At 59.2% G+C, this 27,044-nt stretch overlaps 1 protein-coding gene and 2 long non-coding RNA genes across 8 annotated transcripts in view; 1 reads left to right on the top strand and 2 right to left on the bottom strand.

The window, feature by feature from the left end:
- The window catches only part of Sdk2 (sidekick cell adhesion molecule 2), a 78,049-nt gene that overhangs the window by 14,241 nt on the left and 36,764 nt on the right, over nt 1-27,044 (top strand). For 4 of the 5 annotated variants that reach the window (XM_048795748.1, XM_048795754.1, XM_048795757.1 and 1 more), the window contains exons 9-29: nt 577-717; nt 1,814-1,995; nt 2,516-2,631; nt 10,500-10,695; nt 10,809-10,907; nt 11,274-11,465; nt 12,652-12,773; nt 13,031-13,140; nt 13,218-13,368; nt 15,547-15,784; nt 16,459-16,574; nt 17,570-17,759; nt 19,182-19,280; nt 20,224-20,418; nt 20,856-21,057; nt 21,696-21,799; nt 22,260-22,330; nt 23,721-23,856; nt 25,164-25,220; nt 26,496-26,597; nt 26,684-26,799. In XM_048795748.1, coding sequence (XP_048651705.1) covers nt 577-717; nt 1,814-1,995; nt 2,516-2,631; nt 10,500-10,695; nt 10,809-10,907; nt 11,274-11,465; nt 12,652-12,773; nt 13,031-13,140; nt 13,218-13,368; nt 15,547-15,784; nt 16,459-16,574; nt 17,570-17,759; nt 19,182-19,280; nt 20,224-20,418; nt 20,856-21,057; nt 21,696-21,799; nt 22,260-22,330; nt 23,721-23,856; nt 25,164-25,220; nt 26,496-26,597; nt 26,684-26,799 — 2,935 coding nt within the window. The remainder of the gene's footprint in view (nt 1-576; nt 718-1,813; nt 1,996-2,515; nt 2,632-10,499; nt 10,696-10,808; nt 10,908-11,273; nt 11,466-12,651; nt 12,774-13,030; nt 13,141-13,217; nt 13,369-15,546; nt 15,785-16,458; nt 16,575-17,569; nt 17,760-19,181; nt 19,281-20,223; nt 20,419-20,855; nt 21,058-21,695; nt 21,800-22,259; nt 22,331-23,720; nt 23,857-25,163; nt 25,221-26,495; nt 26,598-26,683; nt 26,800-27,044) is intronic. The other variant, XM_015503497.2, reaches the window with a different exon arrangement.
- LOC125613928 lies at nt 8,044-14,063 on the bottom strand. 2 transcript variants are annotated; one of them, XR_007344523.1, is made up of 4 exons: nt 12,675-14,063; nt 10,359-10,595; nt 10,120-10,273; nt 8,044-9,890 (listed from the first exon to the last, which is right to left on the bottom strand). It is a non-coding gene; the product is annotated as an uncharacterized LOC125613928 (long non-coding RNA). The 2 variants fall into 2 exon arrangements; XR_007344525.1 differs by lacking the exon at nt 12,675-14,063 and adding an exon at nt 10,749-10,873.
- Nucleotides 17,753-19,840, bottom strand: LOC125613932. Its single transcript, XR_007344529.1, has 3 exons — nt 19,707-19,840; nt 18,526-18,645; nt 17,753-18,083 (listed from the first exon to the last, which is right to left on the bottom strand). It is a non-coding gene; the product is annotated as an uncharacterized LOC125613932 (long non-coding RNA).

Here is a 27,044-nt window from a genome sequence, read left to right as displayed (position 1 = left end):
ATCAAAAATAATTAACTTTTGTTTTTAATGGATAAGTGTCAGCCGGGTGAAAAATGCACCCAGGTGGAACACTGCGTTCCCGCCACGCAGGAGTGGGGAGGCAGCCTTGGCTTCGGGAGGCACCACACCCATGCCACCTGCCCATCCGGGGGCTCCCTGGACAGGTCAGGAGGCACCTGGGAAACAACTCGCACTCCCACTTCTAAAGCACTTGAACACGCCTACCTCATCACCCCAACAGTAGCTTCCTTGAAAAATGATACACTGAGACCCATGTCCCTCAACTGCACCTGAAACACGTACATTGGGTGTTTTATAGTGTTTTTAAAAGGTTCATCTATCGGTTGTGCCATGTGAACCTCAATCGGTCTTGTAAGGCAGGCAAAGTTGTTGGGTTTTTTTTAACAGAAGCAAGCTCAGAGAGATTAAGTGAGTTACCCAAAAGCACACAGCAAGTGTGCAGACTCTGATGGGGATAGGACGGGCAGGGTTTGGCCTTCTCATATCCCATGAAGCTCCTGCATTTTCCCCAGAGACCCAGAGCGAAGGGCTCACCACTCTTGTCTTTTGGGCCAGGGTTTCCCTCCCTGAGGAGCCCCCCACGGCTCCTCCACAGAATGTCATCGCCAGTGGCCGGACAAACCAGTCCATCATGATCCAGTGGCAGCCACCTCCTGAAAGCCACCAGAATGGCCTCCTCAAGGGCTACATCATCAGGTAGGCGTCCATCCTGAGGTCAAGAGGAGCAGCCAACCCAAGGGGAAAGGGACATGTGGGGGCCAGGAGTGGACTGGAAGATGGTATAAATTCATGGCAGGTCGTTCTCCACCCACCAAGGGCCAGGAGTCATGAAACACACCCACTGTGGTAGGAAGGATTTAGATTAGACATGTAGAAGAACTTTCATCAGCGAGAGTTTGGAAATCAACAGGTATGGAAGAACGAGGACGTAGTATAGTCTTCCCCCAGGTTGTGTGGAAGGTGGGGCCACCATATGCCAGGGCCACAAGGAGACGGAGACGGGCAATCTGTTTTAAGAAGCCCTCTGGTTGGGGCCTGGAGCACCTTGGCAGTTGGATTTGGGATGCACCCAAACCCTGGGGGCCTCTCACCGCCCTGTTCTCAGGTTCTAGGAGAGGCGCACACCATGGCTCCGTGAGGCAGCCCTTCCTCCCAAGACTGGTTGTGCAGAACCGTTCTCGGTTCTCATGGCTTCTGTGTTCCAGTGGAAGGTGGTGGCACAGGTGGCCTTGGATTTTCCTCTCACTGCTGCAAGGAAGCCCCTCTCCTAAAGAGAGAAAATGAGCCCCGGGGCTGGGCTGGGCTGGGCTCCGTGGTAGAGCTCGTCCTTAGCTTGCACGAGGCCCAGGTCCATCCTCAACCACGAAATTTAAAAATAAAATAAAATAAAACACCAGAAAACAAGCTCAACCTTTGGGACTGTTCTGTCAATGGCCTTCAGAGACTGAAGCCCACGGGGTCTTCCCCAGGAACTCTCAGCCTCCCTGGTCAGCTGTCCAGCTCCTGTCCTTGTCCCCCATGAAGAGGACTCGTCCAGACACACCAAATCTGTGCCACCCAGGGGGAAGCTGCTGAACTTAAAAGGCTCACAGTTTCTCCGGCTCCGCGGCTGCGTGGAGCCAGCTCAGGGGCTGGTCGGCCACCGGGCCGAGGCTGCCTGTCAGAAGCACAGACGCTGAGCGCGGCCAGCCCTGCGGGAGGTTCGGGCAGACAGTGTTGCTCTGGGCAGTTTCCTGGGTACGTGGCGAGCAGCTGGACTCGGGGTCCACCGTGCCCTCACCTCCTTCCCCAGGTACTGCCTGGCCGGGCTGCCCGTCGGGTACCAGTTCAAGAACATCACGGATGCCGACGTCAACAACCTGCTGCTGGAGGACCTCATCATCTGGACCAATTACGAGATCGAGGTGGCGGCCTACAACAGCGCCGGCCTAGGGGTCTACAGTAGCAAAGTCACCGAGTGGACGCTGCAGGGAGGTGGGTACAGACCATGGCCTCGGGGCCAGATGCATCCCTTCCCCCAGGCCCAGCCCCTGCCGGGTCCTCCACCTGTCCAGGCCCGAGCACCTCAGGCCTGCTTCTCCCAGGCCCTTGCTATTGCCCGTGGGTGGATCGGCCCCTGTGTCCAGCTCCTGCAAGGTGGCCAGCTGGGAGGAAGGGGAGGAGGGGGTCAGCGCGGGACATGGGGAAGGGAAGTGGCCTCCAAGGCACAGGGACCTTTGCAGAGTCTCGCTTGACTGGATCACGCACGAGACAGCTTGACCCCCCAGTTCTGCATGCGAGATCTTGCATATCCACCCCAGCTACTCATCAGCGCCCTGTGCGTGGGTCGGGCAGCCTTTATGGAACCCCAACTAATCCAGAAGAGGAAGAGGGCACCTCGAGTCTGCACAGGGAGGGGGAGTTGGGCGGGCAGCAAAGTGTGGACTCCCAGCCCTGCGTCTGGGCCAGGGAGGTGGACAGGTCCCTCCAGCCCACCCTGTCTCTTGATCTCCAGTCCCCACAGTCCCCCCTGGCAACGTGCACGCCGAGGCCACCAATTCCACGACTATCCGCTTCACCTGGAACGCCCCCAGCCCCCAGTTCATCAATGGCATCAACCAGGGCTACAAGGTACACGGGCGCCCCCTCCCGGGAGGAGCCCTGAGCGTCTCGGGAGGGCGGAGGCTGCAGAGGGGAGCCAGGGTGGGGGTGGGGTCCCTCTGCTTCTGAGATCACAGGCCCAGACCAAGCGGAAGACGGGGATAGAGACAAACAGTGCGGAGCCTTTTCTCTAACGCCACACACAGGCCTGGGGGCACGGGGACCGTACAGATAGGAGTGTTCTTGGTGACACTGGGCCATAAACAAGACCTGGTCCAGGCTCAGCACCCCTGGGTGCAGCCATGGCCCCACTGGAACAATCTAGCTTGCCCTTCTTAGTACCAAAACTGGGCTGTAAGGGGCGTCCTGCTGGGGTGCGTCTCCCTGACCCCACACAGAGTGTGGCTCAGGGCAGGGGGTTGGGGCCCAGGCTGACGAGGCTAAAACCCCAGCTCTGCCCCCTGCTGTCTGCTTGGACAAGTTCTTTAGTGGGTCTGAGCTTCAGTCCTTCTGTAAATATTTACTGAGCAACAACTGTAGACACCACACTGGCTTCTCGTAACGGAGTTTCCTCCTTCTGGGGTGAAGACCGTGAGGCCTATCCCCCAGGGGCGCATGAGGACCAAGCAGGATAATGTGTGTGGTCCCTCCAGCACAGTGGCCGACGTCATGGGCACTCAGCGTGGTGTGGGTGGGAGCCAGGCCTTGGTTTCCTAGGGCTGCCACAACCCAGGGCCCCCGACAGGCGGCTTCAACAACAAGGAACGCTGTCACAGCTCCAGGGGCTGGAAGTCCAAGATCGAGGGGTCAGCAAGTTTGCTTGCTTTTGAGTCCTCTCCTTGGCTGTGGATGGCGTTGCCCTCTCTGTCCTCTGTGTGTCTGTGGCCTGGCCACCTGTCCTGTTGGATTAGGCCCACCCTAAAGACCTCATTTAACTTGGTCGTTAACTTGGTCCCATCTCCTGGCGGTCACAGTTGGAGGCGCTGGGGTCGGAACCCTGTACATGAATGCAGGGGACAACCTATGACAGCTGACGCAGTGGCAGTGGCAGTAGCGCTAGCACACTGGCTACCTTGGGAACGGCACCAAGTCAGGGTGTCCAACCTGGAACCCAGACCTTAGATCCTTGGCCCGGGCTCTCTTCTCCTCCCAGGGGCACATCCTGCCTGCCCCCACCCCCGAGTACTAAAGCCAGGTCACATCGTGCCTGTCCCCAGCATCCTGGAGCAGGTATCCAGGGGCTGTCTGCTTCCCCCCTTGTGGGAACGGAGGCCGAGGGGGCATTTGTGGGGCGAGGCTCGGGAAGCCAGCAGGTAAGGGGAGAGAGCTACAGGCTCTGGGTTTGAGCTAAGGGATCTGGTGACCTTGAGGTGACTTCTTCCACGTCCTGGAGCCCTCTGTATCTCTCTGCACTAGGTTTCCACACGTGCCACACCCCAGAGCCTTTCTAGGACAAGCAGCTGAGCCATGTTACTACAGGGTGTGTGCGTGGGGACCAGACAGGACAGGAGTGGGATTAAGGTGCCAGGAGAATTTCTGCTTAGATCCCCTGGCCCACGCCGGCCACAGCTTCTCCCTAGGAAGGCAGGCGACCCCAGGCTGAGCTGAGGTCAGGGTGCCACAGCCTAACGCTCCAGTGCTAGCTGGCTGCAAAAGACTCCTAATTGGGACCCAAGGGGGAAGGCAGGGAGGGAAGGAGGAGGCCAGCGTTGCCAGGAGTCAGTCCAGGAACCAAGCTGGGGACAATTAGCTCCCTGCTGCCGAGCCTGAGCATAAGTTCTATTGCACATGTGGGAGGGCTCAGCCACAAACTTGTAAGGCAGACAGCTCCCCAGGCTGGAGGCCAATCAGTGGCCTGGACAATTAGAGCAATGGCCCAGGGTGACCCAGAGCAAGAAAAGGCTGCAGAAGCCCCCCCCAACACCTGCCAATGCTCAGGCCTCACTTGGCATTCTGCACGCAGTAGCTGTTCAATTAAAACCAGTGGGGATGAGCTGCCTGGTGTCTTGAGCCCTGGAGCTGGTGGAAGAAGAAGGGCCCATTTCCCAAGAGCCCCGGGGAATGAGGGTCCTGGTCTTTACCCCACTTTCCAGAGGAAGAAATGACGGCTCAAGAAGGAGATCACTTGTTCAAGGTCAAGGGAGTCATTGCTAAGGCTGAGATTCAAACCAGAGCAGTGCTTTTTCTTCCCTTAAAAAGAAAACATGTGTTATGTTTTTATTATAAAATAAGGATTACCACTTGATTTTTTTTTTCAATACAAATGACTAAAGGCAGGAATTTTTTTCTCCTGCTTCTTTGGCTTTCAGTGTGTCTATTACAGAGAGGGAAAGAAAAAAAAAACAAAGAGGAGTGTCTGTCTCTTGTATATATACCTGTGATAACAATGGACTTTGCTTGTCCACTTTTAATTGTGAAAAATTTTAAACATCTACAAAAGTAGAGGGAGGCGCTAATGAATGCCCCTCTACCCAGCCCCAACTTCCCCCGGTCCCAGCTCATAGCCACATGTGTCCCAGGGACTCCCCAGCTCTCCCCCGTCCCCTAGAATATTTTAAGGCAAATCCCGGGCCGTTCTGTTCCGTAAATGCTCTTGTAGATGAGGATCGTAGATAACGTCTCCACTTAGAACAAGACCCATCATCATCGTCATGCCTAAAAATGTCAACAGCCCCTGCACGTCCTTAGACACCCGGCCAGCCTTGCAGGTTCTGGGACTGCCACTTCGTTTCTGAAAACCGTTGGTTTATTTGCTCCAGGATCTAAATGAGGGCCCCACGGTTGCAGGCAGTTGGGTTTTTTTTAAGGTCTCGGTTGATCTATATACTCTCTCTCTCATCTCTTTCTCTCTCTTTTTTCTTATAATTTATTGGGTGAAGAAACTGAGTCATTTGTCCTGTGGAATTTTCCACAGCCTGGATTTTGCTGATTGCATCCCGGGGGGTCATTTAACACGTTCCTCTGAACACTATATTTGCAGTAAATTGGAATGTTCAACCACGGGCTGGTCGGACTCAGGTTCGATTTCTCTTTCTTTCTTTCTTTCTTTCTTTTTTTTTTTTTTTTTGGTTGTTGTTGTTTTCAATACTGCTTCCTAGATGGCCTTGTGTATTTTCGTCGAAGACCAAGTCTGACTGTCTCTCATTGTGATGTCGGTGGCTGTCAATGGCCCTCACATGATCTATTATTTCAGCAGGGGTTGCAAAATGGGATAGGGAAATGCTATCGTTGCCTTTTGATTTATTAGCTGAAATGCTTTTTTTTTAGAAAAGAATGTTCCTTTTATTGACTTTTTGGCCAACTGAACATTGAGTTCATTTAGTTTGAGAAGCCGAGTGCCGGCCCCATTCTTTCTGATTGCTTACCAATTTGCAGTATAATGAATTGGTTCCTTAGTCGCCTCTAAGGTGACAAGTGAGTCACGGCTGGACGTGGGTGTAGGTCTGGCTTTGTTTTGCTTTTTGTAATATTATTATGCACGTAAGGATTTTTAACACCTCTGATGTGCTTCCGTCCACTGCCATTATTATTCTTATAGATGCCACATTGACCCTCCTTCATGTCCATTCCTCAGTCCTTGGACATGGCCCCAGGAGTCTGTGACGGCTTCTTTGCTGTCTGGTATGAGAAGATGTTCCAAGCTATAGAAACTTCCTTCATTGTGCCCTGGATTAGCCCTTTCTTCACAACAATTTAATTCCTTTTTTTTTTTTTTGGTGGGGGGGCGGGGTACCTGGGATTGAACTCAGGGGCACCTGACCACTGAGCCACAGCCCCAGCCCTAGGTTGTATTTTATTTAGAGACAGGGTCTCACTGAGTTGCTTAGCGCCTTACTTTTGCTGAGGCTGGCTTGGAACTCGCGATCCTCCTGCCTCAGCCTCCCGACCTGCTGGGATCGCAGGTGTGCACCACCGCGCCCAGCTACCTTGCTTCCTTTCAGAAGGAAGGGATAGTTAGATGCCACACTCCGGGCACTGGGGTTCTACTTGTTCCAGGATGGCTATCATATCTAGACTCTGTTCATGGTCAGCTAGAAGGAAATGCATTTTTTTAGGATAAAATGCATACTGATACTTCCTATTCAATTTCAGGACTACAAGCTTTTTAATAATCTCACTGGTCTTTTAATAATCTCATAACTCTTTTCTCCACACTGAAAATTCAATTCCTGCACCAGCTGCGTCATTACCCACCTACTTCACCCCACAAGCACACACGGCAGTCTCAGAATAGTAATAGGAACAGGTTGAAGACTGAAAATAGCTGGAGAATCTGCAGTCCTTTTGCTCTCAGGGTCTGTCCCGAGAGGGATGCGCTTCACATGTTTTTGAAGTAGTTTCCCTGGGTATGATTTTGCTACAGCTCCATACCCTATTAGGTTCATTGAATTCATTTTGTTTTCGATTTTGGGGGATTGATTTTTTTTAATTTAATTTGGTGCCATAATTATATACAATATTTACACGGCTCTAAAATCAAATCTACAAAGCCAATGCCGAGAGCGCCGTCCTCCGCCCCAGCCCTCTCTCCCCAGAGGTTGGAGTGTTCTGGTTTGTTTGGTTTGGTTTTTCCTTTTGCTTATGTTTAAAGCGGGAGCGTGCATATATATCACTGTGTGCCCTCTCCTTCCTGGTAAGTGACAGTGTGCTCTCCACACCCTCTCCACCTTGTGTTTTAACATGATTGTCATCTACAATGCCCCTGAGGTCCCTCCATAGCAGCATACGGATGCCCGTCTCCCCTGGTCCGTCTTTGAATCCACAGGTACCCCACCTACCCCATGGTGTCCTTAGGTAACCAGACCCCTACTTTGGGCCATTGCCACTTGACCCACGATGTTGGCTTGGTGCATACGGCTCTTTCTATTTTCATGGCATAGCTTTGACATGGATGCCTAGAAATGAGATTGTTAGGTCAAAGGGTAAGTGTGTCTGTCATTTAACTACTTTTGCCAAATATTGCCCCTTCAATTTATTGTTTTGAAAAATTTAAGAAATAGGGGCTGGGGTTGTGGCTCAGCAGTAGAGTGCTCGCCTAGCACTTGAGAGGCCCTGGGTTCAATCCTCTGCACCACATAAAAATAAATAAAATAAAGGTATTGTGTCCAACTACAACTAAAAAATAAATATTTAAGAAAAGAAAATTTTAAGAAATAGGGCTGGGGATATAGCTCAGTTGGTAGAGTGCTTGCCTTGAATGGACAAGGCCCTGGGTTCAATCCCCAGCACTGCACACACACTCAAAAAAAAAAAAAATAGGAAATAGCCAGGTGTGGCCGTGCACGCCTGTAATCCCCTCGGCTTGGCAGGCTGAGGCAGGAGGACTGCAAGTTCAAAGCCAGCCTCAGCAACTTGGTGAGGCTTTAAGCAACTCAGGGAGACCCTGTCTTTAAATAAAACATTTGAAAAGGGCTGGGGATGTGGCTCAATGATGGTTAATCATCCCTGGGTTGAATCCCCAGTACCAAAAAGAAAATAGGAAATCTATCTATGATTCAAAAAACCAAGCTTACATCAGAAAACTGCCTCCTGCCCTCGTCCTCCATCTCCCTGGACCCACTCACCCTTCCCAAAGCTCCCCTCTCTCCGTGACCATAGCCGCTGGTTTCCCACATGTCCTTCCACGGGGTTCGGGGAGCAGTGGAGGAGCCGGGGAGATTTTCCCACCCACATCCTGTACCCGCCCCCCAGGGTGCTCCCTGCACCAGGAGCAAGAGGCTTCCCTGTCCTCTAGGCCCCCTGCCCAGCAGGGTGGCCAACGCTATCCCCGCCTCCTGCCAGGGCTCAGAGAGGAGGAGTGGCTTTCCCAGGGTCACACAGTAAGGGACAGAGCTGGGCTCGGGTTCAGGGGTCCCACCTCCAAGGCCAGTCCCCTTCCTTCCCCCTGGTGGCTGCGCATTCTGTGTCCCCTACACGCTGTCCTCCAATACAGGGTTTCTCCACTGTAAGGGGGCTACCTGCCAGGGACCTCAGGAATGTCACCGTCTCCTGCACTCCACACCCCAGAGTAGATGGTTAGAAGCTGCCACCAATCTGCCACTGCCGTGGGCTAGGACCTCAGATGTGGAACTGTAGGTCACCAAGTCCTTTTGACTGGGGAATGAGCCCAGGGCCTTGCGCTCGCTAGGCAAGGGCTGGACCTTTGAGCCACCTCACAGCGCCCTTCTTTTTTCTTCTTTCCTTCCCCAGCCCTTTTTGAATTTTGAGACAGAGTCTTGCTAAGTTGCTGAGGCTGGCCTTGAGCTTGAGACCCTCCTGCCTCAGCTCCCCAGTCTCTGGGCTCACAGGCGTGTACCACCAGGCCCAGCTATGAAGTCCATATCGTCAGTCCTCAAAACCACACTCTCCTTTCCTGTGCACCTTCTGTGGGCCATTTTGGGGGGCAAGGCCCCATGATATTGTCGGAAGGCACCTTTTAAAGACATTTTTTTCTTTTATTTTTTAAAAAATAGTAGTAATTTTAATTGGCGTGAGCCCAATAAAATAATATTTACCCAAATTTTACACTTGCTAGGGAACACACCACACAATTAATTCCAACAGCATAATTAATTCAAATTTACATTAATTAAATTAAATTAAAACATTAAACTTGTTTCTTCATCTACTCCAAAGAAGTTCGGCAATTTAATTGCTATGAAACAAGATAACTGAAATAAAGAGGATATTTAACATACTTATTAAATGCCACTTAGTATTTCTGATTAGTATTTTTAGGGTCTAATTAGTGTCTAATTAACTGGCTATAGGCTATCTTTTCACAATATCAATTAAATTTCACAACATCCTTTGTAAACACTCAGGCCTGAAAAGGAGAAGATTAAGCATTGTTACGGGCGTGAGTTAATCGGAGATGTTGGCGTGGTATTGTTTTATATCTATAAATACCCGTGCTTATTAAAACTCATCGAGTGTAGCTTTTCACCATTAATTGCTATTTAATCAACTTCAAATAAACGAGGAATCTCTGAGGCCAGCTGTCATTGTGGGAGACAGATGAAGGGCCAGGAAACAGGGCGTGGGGTGAGCGAGCAGGAGGGGGACCAGGGGGGCCAGGCTGAGGCAGCCGACGGGGGGTTCGCAGGCAGCATGCGTTCCCAGGTGCGGACGCCCCACCTCCAGGTGACTGTAAGACCAAATCCTGTTGGGGAGCAACTGTGGGAGCATAAGAGGGACACCCACAAACCAAGTTGGCAGGGCCGGGTGGCCAGGCCTACAGTCCAGTGACTCGCGGGGCTGAGGCAGAAGCAGGTCCAGTGGAAGGCCAGCCCGGGCAACTGAGTGAGATCCTGTTTCAAGATCAAAAATGCTGGAGGTGTGGCTCAGCAGCGGAGTGCCCCAAGTTCAACCCCAGTACCCCACAAATGATAAGTTCTCAGTCTTATGGGAAGTGACCCTGGGACCCTTCTAGGGAAGAGCTGCCTCAGCCCCAGGGAGAAAGGTTGGAACTGGAACCTGAACTCCCCCTAGTAAAGGTCCTAGTGGAGGTCGCTCAGCCCCTGAGCCCAGTCTCCTCACCTGTGAAGTAAAGGGCGTCTTCTTAGGTCTGCAACCGCGCATTGGCCCAAACATCTTGGGATTCCTTTTGAACAAGGATCTCTTCGTTTTAGTTTTGTACTGAGCCTGCCAGTTACCGAGCAGGTCCTGGTAAAATGCCTCCCTTGTGGGGTCCCTGTGAAAATCGGGGACAGACACTCATAGGAAGCACCCAGCCTGTACCTTGCCCAGATTCAGAAGCTCAGGAAATGGAGCAGTACCTCAGAGTGAACACGGGGCCACGGGCCTCGGGAGCCTGAGGGCTCTCCCTTCCTGGGGACGAGGGACCCCTGGACCTGGGCTCCTGGACTCTGTCCACTGGCCCAGCCTCTTCTCGAACGTTCTTGCTGGCCTGTCCCCAGCTGATCGCCTGGGAGCCCGAGCAGGAAGAGGAGGTCACCACGGTGACGGCGCGGCCCAACTTTCAAGACAGCATCCACGTGGGCTTCGTGTCGGGGCTGAAGAAGTTCACGGAGTACTTCACCTCCGTGCTATGCTTCACCACCCCGGGGGACGGGCCCCGCAGCAGCCCCCAGCTCGTGCGCACCCACGAGGACGGTAGGTTCTGGCAGCCCCTGCCCCTCAGCCCCACCCGAGCACCCCCGCCGCACCGCGGACTGTCCCTCGACGGTGGCCGCGCTCCGGTTCTGACTGGCCCTCTTGGGGAACAGTGCCGGGGCCCGTGGGACACCTGAGCTTCAGTGACATCCTGGACACCTCGCTGAAGGTCAGCTGGCAAGAGCCAGGGGAGAAGAACGGCATCCTCACAGGTAGGCACCAGCTGCCCCTCTCCAGAGTGCAGACGGGCGAGGAGAGGCCAGCTGTCCCTCCCCAGAGCTAGTCCCCACCTGGACCAAGAGGCCCCCTCGGGGGAGGCTCTTGGCACCTCTGTCTCCAGTCCATCCTGGTGTCTCTGTCCCAGATCATGGGGCCCTAGAGGTCTCTGGGGCCTCAGGGGGCTGCCGTGAGGACGTGCCTGCTCCAGAGCAGTGCCCACCCAGGGGGCAGCCCCAAGAGCCTAAGGCCAGCAGCTCCACCTCCCTTGGCCCCACTGTTCCCAGTGGGTGGGGAAGTGGGAAGCCCAGCGAGGGGGGCTGAGGGTCCCCCGAGCTCAGGCCACCGTGGGGCTACCCCAGGGTACCGCATCTCCTGGGAGGAGTACAACCGGACCAACACCCGCGTGACCCACTACCTGCCCAACGTGACCCTGGAGTACCGCGTCACGGGCCTCACCGCGCTCACCACCTACACCATCGAGGTGGCTGCCATGACCTCCAAGGGCCAGGGCCAGGTGTCCGCCTCTACCATCTCCTCCGGGGTGCCTCCAGGTAGGTGGAGCCGGCACCGCTGGTCTCCCGAGAGGAGCCTGCCGGGGAGCGCCCTGCCTGCGGGAATCCTGGCGCCCTCCCCCAGAGCCTTCCCCGCCCTATGATCCCGCGACCCGGGGTCCTCCCCTGAGCAGGCTCAGCCCCTGTGGCCCCAGGGCTGTAGATGGAGGACCTGGCCCACCGCGCCTCCCCGCGGCTCTGAACAAGGCGGAGGCTTCATGGGCCCCGCACCCCACACGCCAGGCTCCCCATGAGGCCGTGGCCTCTCTGATTCAGGGGATTTATCACTGTCACCCAGAAAGTCCAGCTGGCTTCCAGCCACGGAAGGGTTGGCTGGGCAGGGATGGCGGAGCATGGTGGGTGGACATGGAGGGCAGTCTGGGGTCCAGTCTCAGCTCTGCAACCTGGAACAGCCCAAGTAGCCCCCCCGTGCCTCAGTTTCCCCATCTGTGTACATGGAGAGGTGGGCAGACAACCCTGTCATTGTGTCCACATGGGACCTGGCCAGGATCGCTGGACCTGCCCATGGAGATAGCTGAGGCACCAGGGCTTCTGCACTACGTAGGTCAGGGAGACTGACGGAGGTTTCTGTAGAGCCCACTAAGGGGCCTCATATACATCAACCTGGTCCAGCCCTCACAATCACCCTGAAACAGGTGTTATCATCACCTCCACTTTCCTGAGGCACAGAGAGGTGGGTAACTTGCCCAAAGATGCACAGTCTATAAGTGGTGAAGTTGGATTCAAACTCAGTCCACCTCCAGGGTTCTCAGTTGGCAAATAGGAGCTGCCTCCGGTCCCCACGTGTCCCTCTCACCTCCTCAGCACTACTGAGTATGAAAGGCTTTGTAAGGGTGGGGAAGGATGGGGAGGATGGGTCCTGTTTGGTTTCTCCTGAGCCCGGCTTGGTTTTGTGCTGCCGCTGACTCCCTCACGAGCATCTCACTCACACCCAGATCTGCCAAGGGTGGCCTCTGGCATAGGTGGCTCTGGGAGGTCCCCTTAGTCCCCAACCTGTCAGTTCCCTGCTATCAACATGGCGCCCCATCAGACACCCCGTGTGGGCCACACCTCCCCTGGGACCCTGGGGCCTCTCAGGAACAGAGGACGCACAGCCCGCTCCAGGCCGAGTCTCTTCACGGGGAGCAACGCCCCACGCGCCCTTCCTGCCGTCCCCCTTTCCTAGAACTCCCAGGAGCCCCCACCAACCTGGGCATTTCCAACATCGGGCCCCGCTCCGTGACCCTGCAGTTCCGGCCGGGCTACGACGGGAAGACCTCCATCTCCCGCTGGCTGGTGGAAGCTCAGGTGACTCCCTCGGGGCGCAGATCCGGGCTCCACCTCCAGGGATTCTGCTGGGCTGGGCCTCAGCCGCCATCCCTGGCCGCGCTCCCGAGGCCTCTGCAGTCACATTTGGGGTCCTGGAAAGATGCTGGCGCCACGCGGCACCCTCGGCGGAGCCCTGGCATTGGGACCAGGACCTCCCCTGGGCAGAGCTGGTGCGCACAGGCGCTGGGGCTCGGGGCACCCCAACTCGGCACGTCTAAGGGTCACCCCTCTTCCAGGTGGGTGTGGTCGGGGAGGGTGAGGAGTGGCTGCTGGTCCACCAGCTCAGCAACGAGCCCGACGCCCGCTCCATGGAGGTGCCCGACCTCAACCCCTTCACCTACTACAGGTGAGGCGCGGCGGCGCGGGGCCCTGGGGGGCGGGGGGACGGCTGGCCGGTCCTGCTCACACCCTGGCCACCCCCAGCTTCCGCATGCGCCAGGTGAACATCGTGGGCACCAGCCCGCCCAGCCAGCCTTCCAGAAAGATCCAGACCCTCCAGGCGCCCCCAGACATGGCCCCGGCCAACGTGACCCTGCGCACAGCCAGCGAGACCAGCCTGTGGCTCCGCTGGATGGTGAGGCCCCCCCAGGGAGCGGGCACTGGGGTGGGGGGGTGTCCCCTTGACCCCCACCCTGGGAAGCCGTCTTGGCCTCAGAGGGGGCCTGCAGAGAGGACCTATCCGCCTTCTCCTTGCTTCTTCTTTTTTTTTAACTTTTTAAAAAAATATACTTTTTGCTTCTGTAGATAAGCTGCCTGATAATCAACCATGGCTGAATGAGCCAATGCCCCCCAAGCGATGGAGAGGCCAGAACGCTTTTTACTGAGCACTGGCCAAATGCACATTTAGACAATTCAGGAACTATACAAAGGACACGTTATCCTCCCAATGTATAGCTTAAAAAAAAAAAAAAAAGCAAGGCTCAGAGAGGTTATGAACTTGCCTTGGCCACACAGCTCTCTCAGTGCGTCTGGATTGAGCAGTGGATCTGCGCTCAGTCAGAGAGTGAGCACTTGCTGCTGAGCCGGAGGGGGCCAGGGAGAGCATGAGGCTGTCACCCTGCTGGTCCTATAGGAGGCAGCGGCTAGGGCTCCCTCTCCTGCCAGGTGCTTCATTTCACAGTCAGGCCTTGAACCTCAGCAGGCCTGTGACAGCAGGCTGAGCTTGGTCCCCAATTAGCGGAAGAGGAAACGGGGGCAGAGCGAGGTTGCCCACCTGCCCAGCGCCCTCACACCCTCCCGCACCCCCTACTGGGGCAGAGCCGGGTCCCACCCAGGGAGTCTACCTCCATCCACATCCCTGGCCACCGAGCCCTCTGCCTCCAGGTCCAGGGAATGTTAGAGACAGTCTCTCCACAGCCTCCTCTGTGCAGCCAGCCCCCAGAGGCCCGGGGAGAAAGGAGAATTCTTAGACCAAGGTGGGGGGCAACCCCGCCTCCTAGGCTCCTTAGGGAACCCAGAGCCCTGCACTGAAGGAGCTCACGAGGGTGCCTGCCTCTGCTGGGCCCATTGACCACCCCGCCTCGTCCCCACGAAGGTCTTCAACTCACTGTGCAAAACCCAGCTTGCACGGACCTGCCACACGGTGGTGGCAGGGAGCACAGGGCATGGCTACCTCTCACCCTGGGATACGGCCTGGCAGATGGTGCCAATGGCTGTCACCTGGGTAGGCCTTAGCAGTACTAGCACTAGAGAGGACTATGGGGTCAGCCAGTGGCCTCCCTCCCCACCCCCGCAGGCCCTCCACTTCCACCTCCTGAGTCTCACTTGGAGGTTTCCAAATACTGAAAGGTCACAGGAGGGTGGGGAGCCATGGCTGTGCCCTGTGGCCGGCACCTCTCAGACCCACTTGGCGGTGCACACCCGTCACTTTCCGCAGCAGGTGGGGCTCCACCCCACCGCGGGCTCCCCGACCCCTCGGTTCAGTTCTAATAGTCTCTGGTCCACTTCACTGAGTGTCTGCAGAGGGTGGGGGTGTGTGTCAGCCACTGAGACAGGCCCGGGGAGGAGCTGGACTCAGTGGCTTCCAGGGTGGTGAGCTGTGGACCGCGAGTCCTTGGGAGGCCCTGGGGAGGCTGACCAAGAGGAGGGGACCACAGGTGGCCCAGCTCCACTCTGTCCAATACAAGGCAGTGAAGATCAGCTTTCGGCTCCAGGCCACAGACACCCACCTCCTCTGCTCATCAGCACTGGCCAGGTTCACCAAACAACCTTGAGCCAGTGACCACGGCCCCTCTGGCCTGGTGCTAATGCCTGGGAACAGAATCTCCCTTTTCTCTTTGGTGAGACTTGAACTAGCAGGAAGCTAAACATGCATCAGGAGAGACTGAAGTGTGCTGGATAGCAGGACTTCCTGGAAATGAGAGGGAATATCCAGGGAATGTCCTCTCTGTGTGTCCACTCCTCCAAGGGCAGCATGCGCTGAGGCCACGTGAGTTAGGCAAGTGAGACAACCAGAGCCAAAGGTGCTCAGTCTCCTAAACAGGACCAAGTCCCTGGGCAGGGGCGTAAGTTAGCCACGTACACAGTGGAGATGGCCCTGCTCCTCCTCGGAGCCTGGAGGGGAGAGGAGAGGAGTTGGAGACACCATGTACACCCCCAGCCAGGCCAGGGCAGTGCCTCTCGGGGACACTGGCAGCCGGGTAGGTGGACCAGGTCATCCTGCAGGCCAGGAAGAGGCCAGGCCCGGGGTGCCGGGCAGTTCTCCCTGCACGGGTGTCCTGGCCTCATGGCGCTCTGCCCCACCTGGCCGCAGCCTCTTCCAGAGATGGAATACAACGGGAACCCCGAGTCCGTGGGCTACAAGATCAAGTACAGCCGGTCGGACGGCCACGGCAAGACGCTGAGCCACGTGGTGCCGGACCGCGTGGAGCGGGAGTACACCATCGAGGACCTGGAGGAGTGGACGGAGTACCGCGTCCAGGTCCAGGCCTTCAACGCCATCGGGAGCGGGCCCTGGAGCCAGACGGTGGTGGGCAGGACCCGGGAGTCAGGTACCCCCCTCCCGTCCCTGTCCCTCTGCCCTCAGGCTGTCCAAGGGCCAGCAGGCGGGGACCGTCCTCAAGCAGCCTGAGCAGCTTCCCTCTGCCCAGTGCCGGGAGACCCCGGGGCCTGCGCCTTCCCCAGGACCGTCCCCACTGCAGGGACACGTCCGGGCAAACTGCCCCTCCCCGCCCTCAGCGTTAGCCCTGACGCCCAGCGGTGCTGCAAAGAGCTCAAGATGGAGTCCAGGGAAGGGGTCACCCTCAGAACATTCCAGAAACAGAACCAGCAGCTCCTATGGGGCCTGCCCAGGGGTCACCCATAGAACAGGAGCCCCAGCCTCAGGGAGCCCTCGTGTCCACCCAGGTCACCACCTGGGGCTTTCTCCTGGCCCTTTACATGACCAGAAGCTTCCGGGGCCTCCCGGTCCCCTGTCCCCACCCCTCCTCCCTGCACAGCTCACTGAGGTCAGTCAGAGCAGAGGACAATGAGGGAGGCAAATCAGAAACCAGAACAGCCTCTGGACATGCCCAAACCAAAGACCTCAGAGCAGAGTGACCGCCGGGTTGTCCTCTGAGGGAGCTGGCCACCTGGAGCCAGCTCCTCCACCCCCACCCTGCTCCCCTCCCTCTACCATAGAGGGACTCGGGCTCAGTTCTCGCTCTCCGCTCCCTCCCTCCCTCAGTCCCGTCCTCTGGCCCCACCAACGTGTCCGCGCTGGCCACCACCTCCAGCAGCATGCTGGTTCGCTGGAACGAGGTCCCCGAGGCAGACCGCAATGGGCTGGTGCTGGGCTACAAGGTGAGTGTCAGGACCAGAGGAGGGGGTGGGGTCCCTGCACTGGGCACCCAGCCTCTCCACCCAAGGTGTCCTGTCATCCATCACCCTCAAGGCCTCTGCCTTCTAGAGTGGATATGGGGTCTGCCTGGCTTCCCATCAGCAGGAGTCTCCTGCCCTCAGGGGTGGGGAAACAGCCAGGGCCAGGTCCTTAGGGCTGTGCCCCTTCTTCCAAGAGGCCACGCTAGGGGGCCCAGCCTTGCTCAGCTCTGTCTTTGTATTAGTCAGGTTTTCGTTACTGTAACAAAGCACCTGGGACAGGTTCGCTTATAAAGAGGTTTGTTTAGCTCACAGCTGGGGAGGCTCAAGGATGTGGTGTCTGCATAGGCTCTGCTCTGGTGAGGGCCCTCTCAGCTATGTCACATTGTGGCAGAGGGCCACAGCAGGAGTTTGCTGGAAAGGTGGTCATGTCGTGGTCACATCTAGGTACAGGAAACTGGGGAGAGCTGAGCAAGGCGAGGCTCGGGCCTCTGTGACAGTCTCCTGTGGAGCTCCCAAGGGGTCACATGAGAACTACATCAGTCCTGCCTGAGGTCAGGGTCCCCCTAGGGTGCACCCCTCAAAGGTCCCATCAGGTGGGGACCCAGCACCCATGCATGGGCCCTCGGGGAACAAAGCAGCCCCAAACCGCAGCCTTCCAGGGCCTCTGGGGTTTTCTGACAGCTGCTCCAGCCTGACCTGGGACCTGGCGGACTCCTTGTTCCGTGTGCCCCTCCTCCCGTGAGCCTGAGGAGGCCACACTCCCTCCCAGCCCCTGTGCCCACCCGAGGCTCCTCAGGGGCCGTCCAGCTTTACAGCCGCTCAAGCCCCGTGTCCCGGCCCTCTGGGTGCACAGCTTTGCCGTCACCCTGGGCCCCCTGGGTCACGCTAGGTGCCCCAGTCGGCCTGCCCCGTCCCCACACGGCCTGCTCCTGGGCACGAGCCCCTCCTGAGGTCCTCCCTGTGCCGGGCCCTGGCAGGTGATGTACAAGGAGAAGGACTCGGACTCCCAGCCCCGGTCCTGGCTGGTGGAGGGCAACGCGTCCCGCAGCGCCCAGCTCACGGGCCTGGGCAAGTACGTGCTGTACGAGGTGCAGGTGCTGGCCTTCACGCGCATCGGGGACGGCAGCCCCAGCCACCCCCCCATCCTGGAGCGGACGCTGGACGATGGTGAGTCCAAGTCCCAGCAAGCCCCGGGAACACCTGCGGAGGCCACCTTCCTCTGCCCGCCCGGCCTCGCCCCGGGATCCCGCTCTGCCCACGGGAGCCGTGGCCTCAGGCTCCTCCTGTGGGGAACCGGTCACTAGGGGCTACCAAGTCTCTGCAAGGGGACACTGATCACAGCCTGAGTGTCCCTAAGGAAGAAAAGATGTCATGAGGATGGGCAGAGAGCTGGTCCTGTCTGTTGGTCTCTCTCCAGGGAAAGTGTAGGATCGGGGACTTCGCACCTGTTTGATCTCTGTCTTGCCCTGGGCAGGTTTGCTTGAGTGACATCTGTGAAAGGGAAAGTCTTGGTTTTTCCAGGGCAGGAGCCTCCTGGTTCTCTTTCCAACAAAGTTCCAGGAGCCAAGTACTAGCATTCGTCCCTCCTCCAGCAAAGCCCTGGTGCCAGGTGGACCCACGGGTCCTGCGCCCTCCCTCTCCCTCACCCATCCTCACGCCCTGCCCACCACAAAATGCCCAGATGCAGCAGGAGTGTGGGAGGAAGCCAGCACCAGGTGTGGGTCCTCTGAAGTCATAAATCAAGCTAATGGACAGCTAAGTTAACTCTACCCTGTCCTCCTGCCTGGACAAGTCCACGGGTACAGTGACCTGGAGGGCCACTTCAGACTTGGAAACCTCGGACCTGTTGGCGTCCTGTGCTGGGAGGGGGCATCACCCCCCCACACCCCCACCCACCCTCTTCCCACCCACACCCCTCAGTCTCTACCCATACCCCCAGAAGAGCTGCCCTTGACCATCCCTGGGTTCAAGGGTACAGTCTGCCCCAGGAGGTGGCTCTGAGGACCTTGGAAGCACGCTTGGGGTGGTCTGAGCAGGAATTCCAGAGCGAGATCTAGAGAGACAGATGTGCAGGCTCAGGGTGGTGCTTACTTACCATCGCTGCACAGCCGCCCCCATAGTGGACCGAAGTCAGAGCAGGGGCTTCTAACCCAGACCAGCTGGCACGCAGCTCGGCGGCAGGCGCTTGCCTAGTACAAGCAAGGCCCTGGGTTCCACCCCTAGCACTGCAAAACCAAGTCAATAAGATCTAAAAGTGAAGCCCAGCCCCAGGCCAGGGCCCGTCTGCCAGGTTCTAAGGGTGTGCACAGACCAAGCCGGAGCCCCGGGTGCCACCAAGATCACCTGCCGGGAGGGCAGAACCCTCACTCCACCTTCTAGCTCACACCTATCTTGAGGACAGAAGCCTCCCCGAGCTCATTTTGTGTCACCGGTCCCTGACCTGGTACCGGCCCGAGCAGCTGTCCATAGCACTCACTGAACCGCACGGAGTGGCCCTGTCCCCCTCCACCCGCCCGTCTACTCTGCTGCAGCTGGACGTGCTTGAGGCTGAGCAGAGCCTGTCAGCCTCTTCCCCTGTGTCCCCTCCAGTCCCAGGACCACCCATGGGCATCCTGTTCCCGGAGGTGAGGACCACGTCAGTGCGGCTGATCTGGCAGCCCCCCGCCGCCCCCAACGGCATCATCCTGGGTAAGCCTGGCCCCTCCAGAGCCCCGTCTGCAGGAAGGAGGGGGAGGCACATTCAGTGACGGCGAGAGGGGAGCTGGGGCAACAAATGTCCGCGGCCCTTGAGAGTGGGACCCGGGTCTCACTTCCCCGGCTGCAAGTTCCTGCCTGTTGCATGATCTGCTGCAGGACAAGACCAAGTTCAGACCCCAAGGACACTGGCTGGGGCCATGCCTCCAAACTCCAGTCCTCAGCCTCTGAGCACCTCGTAAACCTCCACGGTTGTTCCCTGGGGGACGCGCTGGCCAGTCCAGCCCAGCCATGCTCACAGCTGGGCCTGCACCAGGGAGAGAGGCCACAGACCAAAGGTCCAGGTTTCCTGGACACACACTCCCAGAGCCGAAGGCAGGGCTGAGCAAGTCCACTCCCCTGCGGCCTCTGCACTCTCACCTTTACGGTGGTGGCTTGCCAGGCATGGTGGCCCACGGGCTCCTGGGGTCCCAGCCACTCAGGAGGCTGAACAGGAGGATGTCCTGAGCCCAGGGGCTCCAGGCTGGCTGGCAACATAGCGAGACCCAGTTTCTAAGAAATTAAAAGTGAAACAGAGACTCACACGTGCACACGCACAGACGGCGCCTGGACGTGCCGGGCCTGTGCCGGCCATGCTCTGGGGAACCCCACGCCTCACAAGACAGTGGGCAGGGCCGCAAGCCCTTAGCCCAGAGACCCAGGCTGGAATTCCAGCTCAGCCGCTTCCCAGCAGACTCGGCTTCCTCTCAGGGCTGACGTAGGAGCCCAGGCACTGTTCACACCCCCGAGTCCACACTCCCTAAGGGCCACTGAGGTTTGTAAGTGACCCCAGGGCTCCAAGCAGACAGGGCACCACCCAGCGCCCAAGTGCAGACACTGCTGAGGCTGAGGAAGGAAGGACCTGCCTCCAGGGCCACCCTCTCCCCCTTGCCCACAGCCTACCAGATCACGCACAGGCTCAACGCCACCACCGCCAACATCGCCACCGTGGACGTGCTGGCCCCCAGCGCCCGCCAGTACACAGCCACCGGCCTCAAGCCAGAGTCCGTCTACCTGTTTCGCATCACCGCCCAGACCCGCAAAGGCTGGGGAGAGGCCGCCGAGGCCTTGGTGGTGACCACCGAGAAGAGAGGTGACCGACCGCCCATGGGGGCCGGGGAGGCCTGGGTGGGGGGCAGCCAGGTCCTGGTCTAGAATGGCAAGTGAGCTCCAGCCAGGTGGGTGTGGCACACCTGCCATCCCAGCACTCGGAGGCTGAGGCAGGAGGATCGACAGTTCAAGGCCAGCCTGGGCAATTTAGGGAGGCCCTAAGCAATTTATTGAGACCCTGTCTCTAAATAAAAAGGGGGAACTGGGGTGTGGCTTGGTGGTCAAGGGCCCCTGGGTTTTAGGTAAAGGAAGGAAGGACACGAGTCTGGCCCAGAGACATACTCCTGGGACTCGGGCAGCCTGGCAGGTGCCTGACCAGAGGCAGAGGTGCTGGCTGCAGAGAGGGGACCCTGCAGGGTCTGGGTGCTTGGAAACGGGGGTGGCACTGCTCATCTGCCCTGCCCCTCTGCCGTCTCCCAGACCGCCCGCAGCCCCCCAGCAAGCCCACCGTGCAGCAGGAGGACGTGAAGGCACGCAGCGTGCTGCTGTCCTGGGAGCCGGGCAGCGACGGGCTGTCCCCTGTGCGCTACTACACCATCCAGACCCGCGAGCTGCCCGGTGGCAGGTGGGCGCTGCACTCGGCCTCCGTGAGCCACAACGCCTCCAGCTTCACCGTGGACAGGTGAGGAGGGTCCCCCCAGCAGGGCCACTGCCCCCACTCCTTCCCCCCACCCTCCCCGTCGGGGCCACCTCCTGGGTACTTCTGGAGCCTGGCGTCCCCCCCCCCTCAGAAGGAGGAGCCTGCAGCCCTCGGGGCGACTCTGCCAGGGCCAGCTTCCCTCCCAACTCTGGCTCCGTGGAATTCCCGGTGGCTGCCTCTCCTCCCGCCCGCCCTCCATCAGGAACACAGACACTTGCTGGGGGAGGAGATGGACCCCCAGAGGCCACTCTGTTCTCCCTGGAGAGCCTCGCTCTCCTCAGCTCCCGGCTCAGGACAGGAAGGGCCGTCTGGAGGGGCCCTGAGAGCTTTAAAACCGGGAGGGAGGGATACTGGGTGATCTTGTGACTGCCTGGGCCTCCGAGCTGGGCCTGGGGACCCGTGGCTTATCATTGCAGCTAAAGGGCCCCCATGAGGCATGGCCGGGGCTCTTGGTCCAACTTGACCCCTCTGTAACAGAGGTCCTTTCTGAGCCTCAGTGTCCCCATCTGTCTGGGGGGTCTGCCCCGCTTCCCTGAGCAGAGATAGATCAGTGAGACTGTGGCTGGACAGGGTCTTCGGGGGTCCTCTGCCACTGAACCCCAACCCCCCACCCCCGACAGGCTCAAGCCCTTCACATCCTACAAGTTCCGAGTGAAGGCCACCAATGACATTGGGGACAGCGAATTCAGCGAGGAGTCGGAATCACTGACCACCCTGCAGGCCGGTCAGTGCCTCCTCCCCAACTTGGGTCTCTTGCTGTTGGCCCTCGGCTGCTTCCTGGCACTTGGGGGCCCCTTCTGGGGGGGGGGAACAGGCCACGGTCTGCTGGGCCCTTCCACCTCCAGGGCAGAACCCCCAGGTGGTGAGGGCCGGAGGAGCCTTTGCCAGGGGCTCAGGTCCCAGACCCAGCCGGACATTCAAATGCATCCTTCAGATGTCTCACAAGCTTCTAAGGAGGGGGCAGGGGCAGCCCAGGAGGCCTGTGGCTCTCGGGCAGCGTGGAAGGTTCGGGACTGTTGGTCTGGACTGGGTCCCTCTCTCCCTCTGCACTGGCCCTTTGTTCTGCGGAGGTGGGTTGGTGGGCACACAGCAGTGACTCAGTCCGCAGTCGGTGGAGTCTGGGCCCCACGGCTCCCTAGGGCTGAGGCTCCAGCCCTCAGAGCCACCTGTCCGTCTCTCCACAGCCCCTGATGAAGCGCCCACCATCCTCTCGGTGACACCCCACACCACCACCTCCGTGCTGATCCGGTGGCAGGTATGGGCAGCAGCGGGGGGCTCCCAGAGGGACTCAGACAAGCTTTGCACTGGGAACAGAAAGCCAAGACCCCCCAGGGCTGCCCTAGAGCACACGGAAAGGCAGGACACAGGGACCCAAGGAGGCGTGTGCCCATAACAGGACACTCTGCACACCCCACACACCTGCTCCACTCTCCAGAGACACCAGGCAGGTGCCTGCTGGCGGGGATGCAGGAGGGGACACACAGGGCCCCAGGTCACACAGCTTGTAAGTGGCAGGGTCCGGTTTATAAACCCATGTCTTCTAAATCCTTGGGCAGAAAAGTCCTTGGGACTCCCAGGATCTCTCAGGTCCCCAGACCCAGCAGCCAGTGCAGGGGTCCCTAACAGCAGCCTGTGCTGTGACTGTGAGAAGGAGACCACTGCCCCCGTGGAGGAAGCGCCCCTCCTCCGTTCTCCTCCAGCTGCCTGCTCTTTGGTGGGCACCGCTGCCCTGCCAGGCCTGGGGAGGATTCTGGGCAAACCTCGCAGACCAGTCGGCCCTGGTATCCTGCCCGTCAGGACCCTCCTGCGCCCTCTGCAGGCCAGCCTCTGGCTCAGCAGGTCACCCGCAGAACCCAAGGTGGCAAGCTGTGTCCCTGCCTCTCAGGATCAGAGGGACGGGCACCAGGTTGTGCCCGTGTGTGGCTGAGGCACGGGCCCGCAGAGGGGACACCCCCTTCAGTGGGAATGCCCTGGTACACCCAGGAGCAAGGGACAGGAGAGGCCAGAGCAGATTGGGGCCAACGTGGCGAAGGGGGTAGGGAGGTGCAGGCAGCAGCCAGGAAAGCAATTAAGGGGCTGATAAAAGGCTGAACCAAAAGTAGCTCCCACCTTCTCTGGAAGCTTCTTCTCCAACTCAGCTTGGACGGGAGCAGAGAGCAAAGGAGAAAATGATGGGGGCGGGGGAGGTAGCACACATGGGCACACTCACCCTCCCCTGTGCCGAGGAGCAGGGAGAGGGCTCCGCTGGCAGGAAGTGCTGGCCAGGTAGTCAGGAGGGCTCAGCAGGCCTGGGGAGAGCCGTGGAAGGGCTTCCTGGCCCAGGAACAGCTTGGACGTCCAGAGGTGTACTTCCTTGGCTGTGTGATCATGAGCAAGTGCCTTAATGTCTCTGAGCCTTGGTTTCCTTCCCTGTTGGAGGGAAATGCATGGTGGTTCTTGCCTTTCCCTGCCTTACAGGGAATGCTGGGTGACTCAGCCGCCTCGTTGGAAACGCTTTGCGAATTAAAGATGCACCATGTTAATTTGATTTATTCATGTTGAGGCACAACCCTCCCTCTGGGCTGCAGGAGGCATGATGGGGGAGAGGACGGCGTGGGGTGAGCAGCGACCCGGGCCCCACTCATGTCTTACCCCTTTCCCTGCAGCCCCCAGCTGAGGACAAGGTCAATGGCATCCTCCTGGGCTTCCGCATCCGGTACCGGGAGCTGGTCTACGAGGGGCTGAGAGGCTTCACTCTCAGAGGCATCAACAACCCTGGGGCCAAGTGGGCGGAGCTCACCCGTGAGTGACATCTGAGGGTGGGGGCACCCTCCTCCTGCTCTAGCCCTCGGCTTCCTGAAGCCCCCTAACCTCACCCTGCCTTCCTCCCGTGTGTGCCTTGTCCTGTCCCCACTTTTCACTCACTGTTGACTGAGCACCTTCTACACGCCCCAAGACCCCCGGGTCACACCGTGATGGAGACAAGGTCCCTGCCTCTTGGAGTAGCCTCAAAAGAGGGGTCTAAGGCCCTGGGCAGGGCAGAGAGGGAGGCCATTCCAGGAGACCCCGAGCAGGCTCGGGAGGGACATCTGAGCTTTCCAGGTTAAGGGCCAAAGGGACAGAAGCCAGGTCACTCCCCAAGAGCGGCTGTCAAGGCCCCTGTCACCCCTAGTGAGTCCTTGCCCTGCCCTGGTCCCTGGGGCTGCAGCCTGTCCCTACAGGAGCAGGAAGCAGCAAGAGGCCCTTGGAGGGCCCAATGAGAGACCCCTGCAGGGCCATCAGCAAGGGACACCAGGGTTGGACCTATGTGTTAGGAGGGCCGCTTTGGTGGCTGAGGGTGATGACTTGGCCGGGGGACAGCGGGGCCAGGGGCAGGGAGGCCAGTGGAGTCTGGTGCAGTGAAGTAGCCAAAGCAGGAGGCTGAGCCAGGCTGGCGGGGGGGGGGCGCCAGCGGGCGGCCAGTCTGGAGAGGACGTGGCACGGGTGTCCCCTCCACAGGGCTCCACAGGAACTCATGGAAGGGGAGAGGAGTAGGCAGGGCGCAGAGGACCAGGGTACCAGGCCTGGTGGGGCCACTCGCCAAGAGAGGTGCCTGGGACCTGCCCGACCCCCGAGCCCCCCACAGGTCCCCCACACACACTGTGTCTCCAGTGGCCGTTAGCAGAGCACGCCAGGTGCAGCCCCTAGCAAAGGAGCCTTAGTGTAGAACTAGGAGCATCGGGTCCAGGGGCTGGTCCTGGCCCCGCCGCAGGTCGCCGTATTTCCTGGTAGTAAAATTGTTTCTGGTTCATCTGAGAAAACTAACGACCCCGGTATTTCAAGGTGGTTTACCAGGGGCTGTACCCGGAAACAGGAGAGCGGGTTGGGACTACAGGGTCCCCAGAGCTGTCCCCAGGGACGCCACCTGGGGCTCCAAGGGGTCCTCATGACCCTGGGCCAACACCCCCGGGTGCGTCTTCCAGCAGCATCCCACGCGGCCCCGGTGCCCCAGGAAGGCGCAGCTCTCGCCCACTCCCCATGGCCCTACTCCCCTCTCGGCTTCCTGGGGGCGGGGACGTGGCACTAACTCCTCTGTCTGCTGTCTCTGGCCCCCTGCCCGCTCCCCGTAGCCTTGTACTCCGTGCGGAACCTGAGCCGGCCCAGCCTCACGCAGTGCGAGCTGGACAGTAAGTCTTGCATGGCGGCCCTGGGGCGGCCCAGGCCTCCTCAGGGATGGGGAGTGGGTCCTGCAGAACTCCCGCCCCAGGCCGAGGCGCCCCAGGGTGCCTGAGGAACAGGACCACCCTCCACACAAGTGACTCAAACCCAGGAAGCAGGAGGCCGTTACCAGGCGGCCCACCCCGTCCCTGTTGAGTGTGGGGTAGGAGCCCACAGCCTCCTGCAGGTGGGAGATGGTGCAGGTCCGCAGTAGGAGCTCTGGGGGCCGCTGGGCAGGTGGGCAGGTGTCCATCGATGCTGCCCAATCCATCCAGTTTGAGGTTCTTCTCAGCCCGCTATCTCCCCGCCCCAGGCCGCTCCTGCCCTGAGCGCTGGGCTGCGGCTCCCCAGCCGGGCCCAGCCAGGGCTCACCCTGTGCCTGCTGTTCCTGAAGCCCCAGCAGGGTTCTTCCCAAGGCCACTCTCACCGGGCCGTGTGTGCGGAAGCCACACCTGTCCAGTCCAGATGCCCTCAACTGTCCCCCTCTGCTCCACGGGGCCCACAGGCTGCGCAGTGGTCAGCCAGGAGACTCTCCCAGTGCCTAGAACTTCCACCTGGGGAAGGGGGAGGGGACGGAGCCAGAGAGGGAGGGGTGCAGAGGGCGGGGAACCTCTCAGCCACCCGGACAGGGACGGCGTCTCCCACCCGGAAGGATGCAGCCAGCTTTGCCAGGCGTGTCCCCCTAAGCCCCAAACTTGGCAAAACGTGGGGCTCCCAAGGCCAGAAGTCCCCCGTCTGACAAGCCTCCCTCTAGGGCCGAGTGGGGGCTGGCGCTGCAGCTGGGGGCAGAGCGTGCGCTTGGCATCCAAGGGCCCTGAGTCCACCCACAGCACTTCCCCCAGGAAAAGAGCCGGCACAGGGGGACAATGGGGCCCCAGGTGGGGCAGGGCTGGGAACTTGCCTTCACAGTGGTAGGACATAGGACAAGCAAGGAGCGCCTGTCCCCTGGCCCAGGGCACCCGGGACAGGCTGGTTTTACACAGTTGTCCCAGCATGAATGTTAACAGAGCCCTTTCGATCTCAAGTGCCCAGTCGGGTAATGTCCCATGTCACCCTCGGCCAGGAGGCCAGCAGCCGCGTCTCACGTCAGAGTCTGCAGGGGGAGTCGGAGAGCCCCTGGGCGCCTCCTACCTGTTTCCTCCTGAGCCTTCACACAGGGGCTGGGACTGCAGGGCCTCGTGCCTCTGGTGGGCTCCTTTCGGCAGGGACAGTGACCTCTGTCCCCTCCCCACTCTCGCCCGCAGACCTGAACAAGCACAGGCGCTACGAGATTCGGATGAGCGTGTACAACGCCGTGGGCGAGGGGCCCCTGAGCCCCCCGCAAGAGGTGTTCGTGGGGGAGGCAGGTGAGTGCACCCACCCAGCCCCAGGCACTCCCACCGCCGGCTCTCCCTGGAGTCCACTCACTAACACACCACCCCTCTGCCCCCAGTACCCACAGCAGCGCCCCGAAACGTGGCCGTCCACAGCACCACAGCCACGCAACTGGACGTGACCTGGGAGCCACCCCCGCTGGACAGCCAGAACGGAGACATCCAGGGCTACAAGGTAGGGGTTCCGAGAGAGTAGGGGGTACAGAGGGGCACAGGCAGGATTGGGGCTAGGTGCAGGCCGAGAGGTCCCAGGCCCCTCCTTCTCCCATGGGATCCACCGTGCACTGCCACCTTGGCTGTGACCCAAGTCACACAAACATTGTACAGCTGGGACCAACTGACGCTCATTCTCTCCAGTGTCCTGGGGGCAGCTGGACCCAGGGGCAAGAAATCCAGCCACACCTCTGCTCTTAGCACCCC

The sequence above is a fragment of the Marmota marmota genome, unplaced genomic scaffold (assembly GCF_001458135.2).
Source record: "Marmota marmota marmota unplaced genomic scaffold, marMar, whole genome shotgun sequence".
Classification (NCBI taxonomy): domain Eukaryota; kingdom Metazoa; phylum Chordata; class Mammalia; order Rodentia; family Sciuridae; genus Marmota; species Marmota marmota.
This window is presented reverse-complemented; position numbering and strand designations above follow the sequence as displayed.